This window comes from Limulus polyphemus, unplaced genomic scaffold (genome assembly GCF_000517525.1).
Source record: "Limulus polyphemus unplaced genomic scaffold, Limulus_polyphemus-2.1.2 Scaffold604, whole genome shotgun sequence".
In the NCBI taxonomy this organism is placed as follows: domain Eukaryota; kingdom Metazoa; phylum Arthropoda; class Merostomata; order Xiphosura; family Limulidae; genus Limulus; species Limulus polyphemus.
In genome coordinates this window covers 453,866-464,261 of record NW_013666214.1, presented here as the reverse complement: position 1 = coordinate 464,261, position 10,396 = coordinate 453,866, and the positions used below count along the sequence as shown (strand labels likewise).

At 34.0% G+C, this 10,396-nt stretch overlaps 1 protein-coding gene across 1 annotated transcript in view; it reads right to left on the bottom strand.

The window, feature by feature from the left end:
• Positions 1-3,419: 3,419 nt before the first annotated feature.
• LOC106459411 overlaps positions 3,420-10,396 on the bottom strand; it is a 47,094-nt gene continuing 40,117 nt past the window's right edge. Inside the window, exon 4 of the mRNA XM_013919031.2 lies at positions 3,420-3,602. Coding sequence (XP_013774485.1) covers positions 3,572-3,602 — 31 coding nt within the window. The 3' untranslated portion in view covers positions 3,420-3,571. The remainder of the gene's footprint in view (positions 3,603-10,396) is intronic.

Sequence of the window (10,396 nt, the reverse complement as noted above, 5' to 3'; positions counted from 1 at the left end):
CTGGAGGGGTCACCTGTTTTAAGCACTCGCACCACTATACGGTAATGTGTCGTCTGTCAGTCAGTCAGTAAACATTAACATGACGTCACATAAGGGACGCTTAACGTTGCAATCAGTAAAATGTAGGCATGCTATGAATCATGTCATGCTGTAGGCTACAACACAGCATGACACATGAACTTCAAAAGCAAGAAATAAAAATATTTGTTACTCTTAATTTTGGTTTTATTTACTCTTGAAACAGAACACTTTCGGGAACCCTGCAGAAATACATCTAGTTTTTATCTTGGATACAAAACTATTTTTTTCGTTTGATAACCGTGAAGCTTTTCGTGATAATTTTGTTTTTCAAAAGTGATGGACAGAAATAATTATTTATTACAAGTAACCCCATAGCTCGGAAGGAAGTAAAACTAATTACACAAGCCTGCGAATTTAAATTTGATAAATGTTGTTTTGGTTTAAATACCGGGTTTTCCATAATTCAGCTACACAGATTTCGAATATTCATTTTTTTCTATCACCTAAGGATTTTTCACAAATCGGGAAGAAAAAAACTCTTACTTAGATCAAATTTACAACAAATTTACCACAAATATAACATAATATGTTTGGGTCATTTACACAACCTCTTGTTGCCATAGCGACGAATAAATAATATTGAAAAGAAAAAAAATAATGTCGAAGTGCACGCACAAACTAATACTATTCAGAAATGACACGTCATACGGCCTGTTAACCCTTTATATACTAGCGGTATATTTCTCATGGTTCTAGAATGATCGATAAGACTTTCACGTCGCGATTGGTCTAGAGAAATCTATAGCCAGTGGTTGTTAACATTTTAAGCACAACAAAATGGGACCCGATTTCAAAGAAAATGATTCACTTATGTAAAAGTACATATGAAGTTTTGTGAAAAATGTGTATTTGATAGAGAAAATGGATATCATTTTCGGAATCGGCGTGCAGGAACTACTGTAAAACATGTACAAATTTCAAGACAATAAAACCATCGCAGGCGTGTGTTATTTCAATTGTTTGTTTTGTAGATAAGCACAAAGTTACACAAAGGGGTATCTGTGCTCTGCCCACCATGGGTATCGAAACCCGGTTTTGAGCGATATAAGTCCGCAGAAATGCTAATAAATAATAGATAAATCAAAATAATTAATATAAACAGAAGAAAAAATCACTAAATGATTAAAAGCGAATCAGTACGTACTCTTGGTCGCTGTTTTTCAAAGAATAAGAAGGACTTTTTTCTATATAAGGTTCAATGGTCAGTGTGTCCGGCTGCATATCCAATGGTCTAAGGTTCGAGACGTGATGCCTTTGAACACGCTCTGTACTTTCACCTGTAGATGCGTTTTTTTATAAGTGACAGTCAAGTTGATGTTTACTTCAGAAAGCCACACAAGGCTCTGATGGCGGCGGGTTCTAGTAGATGGTTGTCTTCTCTGTGGTCAGCAGTTCAATGTCGGCTATACCTGAATCTTAGGGATCTTTGACCTGGTAATTTAGCCCACATATATTTAAGATGCCGTTCAGACTGGAGATTCCATTTTTTCTAATTTTCTATTTAAATGCTTGTATCCTTCACTCCCTACAGCCATCGGAGCTTTATCAATCAATGACTTAAAATGTATAATAGTACGGAAATATAGCTGGCCCTCTAGTGGTACCATAAGGAACTGGACCCCTTTTCTCTCCCTGTACCATCTCTATAAGACACAATACACGACTTTGCTACTTAACTAACAATATAGCGTTCTCTACATGCAATTTATACACACGGTGTTCGTATGTTATGTTAGCAGTATTGTTCCTATTGGGATGCTTTATCGTTTGTGGAACTTGCACAATGGTGGACACGTGTAATGGTGGACAATGAGTGCTTCGCAGACATTCAGAAATACATGCTAATAAGTTTAACACAATTTCTAGACACCCTTGAATGTGAAAGCTGGTCTTAGTCGCTAAGCTATTGTGATTAGAAACTGTCAGTATTTATTTATGTATTCAAACTAATATATGAATGTCAAATTTGGCGATGTTTTTTTTGTTTTTTTTGTCTAATACAACCGGTATTATAAGTGTTGGGTAGCGGTATCAAGTGTCTTTGGATATTTCTGTTTGTTTGTAGTTAAGCACAAAGCTAGACAATGGGCTATCTGTACTGTGCCCACCACGGGTATCGAAACCAGGTTTCTAACGTTATAAGTTCACAGACTTACCACTGTGCCATTGGGGGCTTTAGATTATAGCCAAGTAAAGCGTTTTGAAAACTTATCTTTCGTGATGCGTGGAGAGAGGTAAATTTATGTGTATATGCAGCACGAAGCCAGCAATCCTGCTTCTTACAAATTTCAAGTTTCTATCGAACTGAGTCGAGAAATGGCAGTTAGAATAATTGGATTGCTTCGCCACATACAGTTATGTGTAAAACAGAAGTAATAACCCTACTGAAAACCTTTTTACTCGGTTATCGCATTCCTCAAAGCTGGTTTCGTTGTTTTTGTTGTGTTTGTTAAAAGTACACAATGGGCTGGCTATCTACATTCTGTCAACTACGGGGATCGAATCCCGGATTTAATCAATATACTTGCATCTGACACACCGAAGGACCCACATTTTTGGCTACAGCAGAGTATGTGAACCAGTTCTTTTCATGACATAGTTTGATATACATCATTTAATTCAAAATGTTAGTTACATTACAATGTAAGCCATTCTTTTGTTGTTGTTTTTTTTAAAGACAGAATACGAAGAAACTGAATAATGTCTTTTATATCCAAAATGTATTGAATTAGATGGGTACCTTTGCTATTAGCGATATTTTTGGCCCTAATCTAAATAATACCTCACTGAAAAACATAGCTATAGCATCGCCATAGATTGTTAGGCGTCTCCAACACACGACATGAATTCTATAAATATATTTTTCTCCATGGGGACTGAAATTGTACTCGGGATAAATTTCAATATTTTCATGAACATTTAACTGGAATTAGTCGTGTTTTTGTTATTGTTATTATTATATAAAACTGTAAATATTTCGATACATTTTATGCAGAACTTTTACAGATTTGACATTTAAGACATGTCGTTTGTGGACAATATTTAATAGAATGCATATGTTCGACGTAGTCATTGATTACGAAGAACATGTTGACGGTAATAATGATATTTTATACATTCACGTGTATAGCTTGCTGATTACTTTTCTTCTATTGATTTTTTTTTTCTTCCAAAATCAGAATGAGAAAATGAAATTTCCGTGATATTTTAATGCGCATATATTTTTTGGCAAAAGACCAGTGTAAGTATTTTGTTATGATATTATGTTAAACTTTAAATTTGACGGTGACGATCAGGCTGTACATACAAAGTTTTTAAATATTCCCAGAAACAACATCAAAAGATATATAATTTATTTTTACTTTTTATATCCGTGAGAAAAACAAAATATTGATCTGAATTCGAATTCTTCTTTAACCTTTTTTTTTCCTGCGTCTTGGCAGTCTCTGTTCAGGGCTCCAAAATTATTCGATCTTCAGAATTGGCAGAGTTAATAAGATTGAACATCAAAGGAATGAATGCTGAAAAATATGTCGCATCAGAATTTCATGAACAAATCTCATTAATACCTTGATCCGGGAACTACATGGTATAAATTACTCTTGTCTTGTTTGAATTATGTAAAACAATAAGGCACTATGAAATCCTATGAATTCTTTAACAATGACAACTCTTTATAAATTATGCTTGTCTTTTAAACAGCTTGAACCATATAAAACAAAAGGCACTATGAAACCTTATTAATACTTTAACAATGACAACTATTTAAAGATTAAGCTTGTCTTTTACACAGCTTGAATCATATATAACAATAGGGCATTATCAAACCCTATTAATTCTTTAACAATGACAACTGTTTAAAAATTATGTTTGTCTTTAAACAGCTTGAATCATATATATAACAATAAGGCATTATCAAACCCTATTAATTCTTTAACAATGACAAATAAAAACAAATAACGCAAAAGTACTGTTACAAATACTATAGGGGAGATGTAGATAAATAGGCATAATTTTTGCAGAAAAACAAAACACCAGAGTGAAGTTAGATTTATAAAATTCACAGACCAATAATATTAAAAGCTTTGGGGTCAAATTAACCAACATCACTATGTTCTTTGTTTTCACAAGATTATTTTATAGAGGAAGAAGTATCTTCAACTGTCTTCCCCTTAAAAGGGATGTTTCGACATATATATATGTGTGTGTGTGTATGTGTATGTATATATGTATGCTAGTTGACAAGATTTTTTTCAATGGATAAAGAAACTTGCAACAAAACCTATGATCTCGTGAAAAAATGTGAATTGGTTCAAAGGTGCATTGCGGAATCCTGAGAGGCATTTTGAGGCCGTGGGTGCGCTATAAGACTGATGGTCAAATCCCAGTATTCGTTCAAAACAAGAGTACCCTAAGAATTGGTGATTGGTGCTTCTGACTAGATGCCTTCCCTCTAGCTTATCAGCTCAAAGCTAGGAACGACTATGCGCAGACACCCGTTTGAGTAGCTTTGTGCAAAAGTTCGGAAACAAACCAAAAGTAACCAGTTTCATATGACATGAGTATATACGGCTGGTAAAAAGAGGTGACATACGATTAATATAAACGACGATTTGTATCTGTTAATGCAATGGAATTATGGGAGAAATGTTTAATGCCTATTTATTGAGTTCACTGTAAATTTTGAGTGATGAAATCACACCCCAAACCAATATGAAGCAATATTATCCGAAATGTGAAAGCTGAATTTACGAAAGAGTACCCTCTAACCCAGAACGCCATTGCGAAAAAAGCCGAGTTGATATATTCTAGTATTATTGCAGTATAATAGATAAGGACTCCAAGTCGACGAAGGCTTACAAGCCAACATTTCATGTGCTTCCGCTACATCTCAAAATAAGGTATTGTTTTCTTAAAGAAGATTACCGAAAAAACTTCAATCAAAACAACTATATTCTGCCATTTACCTCTCAAGTCTTCATGCAATGTGGTGAAGGTTGTTTTATCAAGATATGTGATCTAAGATCGACTTAGCCGTTCTTTGCAGGAACTGTCTAGAGCAACAGAAACCTTAGTTTCAAGCAAAAGCGAGTAATATTGTCCATTAAGATTAGATTAAGAACGATGGAAGGAGTAGTGCAGAATTGTCAGGGAACGTCGTTTTAAAGTGTGATTAGCCCTCGGTAAACGTATGTTTATCAATTGAAAGCGGTGAAAGCATTCTAAAATTGAAAACTGATGAAGTAAACGTAATTACTATGCATATATATTAATACATATAAAAATAGACTAGTATGTGGGTTTTAAGTCAGGTCTATACACAGAAAAATGTTTTATAGATTTTTGAAAATACCCAGATTTTCCAATTATAAGTTGAGTCTGAAATGGGTCGTTATTTGTGTGTAAATTCTTCAGAATGGTATGGGTCGTTATTTGTGTGTAAATTCTTCAGAATGGTATGGGTCTTTATTTATGTGTAAATTCTTCAGAATGGTAGTGTATTATAAGAAAATACTATTGTATTTTTTGTTTCCACAATTAGAACATCTTACTATAAATTTAATAAAGTACAAAGCTACATTGGGCTATCCGAAGGGTATCGAACCCCTGATTTTAGCGTTGCAAATCCGAAGACTTACCGCTGTCCCACCAGGGAACTATTTGTTTATTGTTAAGCAAAAAGCTGTACAATGGACTAGCTGCGTTGTGTCCTCCGTAGGGATCGATCCCCAATTTTAGCAGTATAAGCATTCAAGCTTACCACTGAACCACCGGTAGGGGGAGCTTGATGAAGTAAAATTGTTGAATATTTTGTGCATACTCATTGTAATATATTGAACTTAGAAAGAGAAATGGATGTTTATACACGGCTAACATGTAAGATCATCGTATTGGGAATTACTGTGGCAAATAACCTAACAGGCCTGAAATAAACTCAAATCTATCTGTTATGTGCGATCCCAATTGATGTTTTATTCATATGTCTACATTTCATAATTAAAGATGTAGTGGCAGCGCTCATCTTCTGGTTCAGAGCTGGTTTTCTTAGTTTTAAAGCAATAAATTCTAGGATTCTAAGGTGGAACTTATCCCAGGTTTGGTTTAGCTTGTTATGAGTTTCGCGCATAGCTATACCAGAGCTATCTGCGCTGGGCTGTCCCTAAATTAGCAGTGAAAGACTAGAGGGAAGGCAGCTAGTCATCATCACACACCGCCAACTACTCTTTTACCAACGAATAATGGGATTGACCGTCGCATTATGACGCCCCCACGGCTAAAAGTGCGAGCATGTTTGGTGGGTCGGGGATTCGAACCCGCGACCCTCAGATTGCGAATCGAGCGCCCTAACCACCTGGCCATATCGGGCCATTTATCCCAGAAATGGAGGATAACGCGTAAAAACCGGAGGTAGTTACAAAATCACATTTTATTCAACTACAGAGCCTCCTAGCGATTGATCCATGTAAAACTATGTGGATAATATCGTTAACATATATGTTTTACAGTTGTATACAATTGGAATGTCAAACCTGAACGTCATCTTATGTTCTCGTGGGATAAACGGCTGAATTAGAGAACACTAGTAAAGGGGTATATCCAACTGTGAACTATACTCGCCGTCACAACGGCTTTATTCGACATTTTTTAATATTGGCTTAACTGTCACTTTTTATAACGCGTCTCCGTTTCATATCCACCATGTTAATCACTAGGCCACGTTAGGCCCTCAGCACAATTCAACAATAATGTTTGTTTATTTGTTTGAAGTTAAGCACAAAGCTACAGATAGCCCATTGTGTAGCTTTGTGCTTAATTCCAAACAAACAAACAAATCCGCCATATCCATTCCGGCGACACGCTTCCTTCAATACCAGTGGGCTTAAAATGCTGTTATACATTTTACTTCCCGCAAAAACCATAATGGACCGAATAAAAAATATAATGTTGAGAACTACAATAAGCCTAATACTATTTATTGGCTTCTTATAAATATAACTGAGTTTAAATTGGTCTTTGAGATCGCTTTCTAGAATAGTCTAACGATATGAATAAATAGATTTTGAACAAATTCATTAATACTTTTATTCACATTACTTTCTGTGTTTCGAAATGCTTTACAAAGATGTTACCTGTAAGCCAGAGACCGAAATTTGATGTGTTCAAAAATTATACTTCTTGGGTAGCATTTTTGTTTTGTTTTTGTATTTTTATCAAATTAAATTTCTGTTAGTTATTAAATTGACATTTTCAACTAATATATCTTATTTGAAATTAAATCTTTATTTAATTTTCCTTTAAACAAAACATATCTGAAGTGTATTTTTTATTTGTTTGTTTGTTTTTTAACACGTATTCAAGTTTTTCGATTTTATATGCTTTTAAACAAGGCAACAGCACTACGAGATTACTACAGATAAACGTTAGGCCCGGTCATGGCCAGTTTGCTAGCTTAAAGGACTGCAGATCAGAGTGTCAGTGCTTCACGTCCAGTGGCCTCAAAACTGTGCTCTTGATTTGGGGCTGAGGATGCATTATAACTTATAAGACTGATGGTCATATCCTAAATACTATTCAATTACATTGTGCCTCCTAGTGGTTCAGCTAATACACTAAAAATCGGGTTTCGATACTCATGGTGGGCACAGCACAGATAACCCACTGTGTAATTTAACAAGAAATAAACAATTACTTTAGCCCTAGAGTTGGCAGTATGTTCTGTTCATTAGCTGCCTTCCCTTTTGTTCACTTCCAAATTGGGGACGGTTTAGGCAAATATCTGAAAAACAAATTAAGTAGATAAACGTTGCCAAATTTAATTTAACCACAACTATAGCACTTCGTCTTCTCGTATTTTGGAAGTTACACAGACATTTTGTTGTACTTTTTTTTTGCTCTAACAGTCATGCCAATTGAATTTTTTTTATAAGAAGAATGACATTTACGCTTTTAAACAAATTGGTGTCTTTTAAAGTTTTATTTTTAACGTGATTGCAGTCTTCTTTTTATACTCGACCAAAAAAAAAGAGACAGTGAAAGATAATTTGATTCACTCTTGTGATCATTCTTTCAGAACTTGACACCAAGCGTGTTGAAACTACACTACTGTTCGCAATATTAGGATTCTGTGATGAGACTTTGTAATGTGATCCCATTTTGATCATTGAGAAAATGTATCATTAAATCTATATAAAATACTTTGCGTGCTGATGGACATTGGGAAATACGAGACGAGCTTATTTTTAGTATTTGTTAAATCCAGTACTAAATTAGACTAGAAAGTGAAATTCCCGTCAAAATCAATTTAAGTTTTTGAGATTTGAAAACGTATAAATCATATCAGAAACACTATTGGTAATCTGGTATGATTTATTTTTGTAATATTGTCATAAAATAGAAAATAAGCTAATAAAAAAAAGTTGAAGGCAGTGTCATCGACAAGCAAGATCGGTTGGTTTTAAGTTAGTTGTTAAAGATTTATTGAAACTATTGTAGTTTAAATTCTTGAAAAGTAGTGTTTGCGCCATCTATTGATAACTTTGGGCAAGGAAACTAATTTTTTTTTTACTAAGCTACATCTTACATATAAAAATCGTATTTTAGCTATCAAATTTATTCCGTCGAAAAACTTGAAAATATTCTGTAGACACTTTTATATATACATAGAAATATCTTTATATCCAAAAAAGTAGTATATGAAGTATAAGTTTATTATTTATTGTCATGAATATTAAATTGTTAAAATATGATAAAGAAATATCTCCAAGTCTAAAACACACATAATAGTACCAACAAATATATTAAAACAAATACAATAATTCTACATAGACGACGGATGATCTAAAATCTTTACAATTTGATTTATCAAAAACGGAACTGGAATTCTCAACGTGAACAGAACCTTATGTAAAAATTTGGCTAAACGGCCAGATCAGACACCTCCAGAGTTCATAGTTTTGAATTACTAACCAGAATGAGGGCAGCCAATCAGCAGCATCCATCGCCAAAATGGCTTTTTGAAACAAATAATAAAATTGACTGACACAGTTCTTTTATAATACCTCCACAGCTTAAAGTACGTTCAATTCATGACGTCTTGAAACTTGGACCCTTCGATCCTAAGTCCGATATAATTATCACTTGGCCCAGTTAAAAACTAAACTTTTACAATTATTTCATTTCCAGAAGGGGATATAAAAAAAGAATATGTAACTGAAATTTGAATGAATGTAGTGTTTCTATGCGACCATAAATATAAAAGTCCATAAGTAAATGAGAAAATTGTGATATATTTGAAACCTAACTGTTCTACGCAAAGAACCATTCCGCTGGATTTAACGTTTTCATACTAACTGTTCTACGCAAAGAACCATTCCGCTGGATTTAACGTTTTCATATTAACTGTTCTACGCAAAGAACCATTCCGCTGGATTTAACGTTTTCATATTAACTGTTCTAGCAAAAAACCATTCCGCTGGATTTAACGTTTTCATACTAACTGTTCTACGCAAAGAACCATTCCGCTGGATTTAACGTTTTCATATTAACTGTTTTACGCAAAGAACCATTCCGCTGGATTTAACGTTTTCATACTCAAAACAGCCAACAAAAACACTGTCTGTGTTGTGCACGAACATCTAAAACTAAAACGGAACAGAAGTGGATAGCAGTGGCTAAGGTTAGTGATATACAAGTGGAAACATATTATAGTATATTGTACTATATCTGTTTTTTCATAGCCGACAGTATGAGCCTTGGTATTAGGCGAAAAGCCTTGTCGATGCTAGATATGGTATGGTTGACATATTACTACATATCTTCTTTACTTTCTCTCATAGGTTCTTAAAATTACAGTAACCTGTAATATATTTTACATCACTATTATATACTATTCGTATTAAAGACATCATTATCAAATTTGTATTGCACTGATCTCTTATACACCAGTAGCCTATATAAGTTAGTTACCAGTGAAAAGGCATTCTCATTGTGTCATGTATTACGTCATCAGTATATGTTTCGCTGTATATGTGTATGTGATGTAATGTGATTATACATACAGATTGTCAAAGAAAAAATATATTTCATAGAAAAGTTACACACTTCATATAATAAATATTCCGATATCGCAATAACGTGTATGTTTACTTTTTTATTGATCATGCTTAAGCAATACATATTTGTTTAGTAGTTTAGTCGTTCTAGTAGTTGTCCATTAAGGAAGGATAACATAGTTCTAGTAGTTGTCCATTAAGGAAGGATAACATAGTTCTAGTAGTTGTCCATTAAGGAAGGATAACATAGTTCTAGTAGTTGT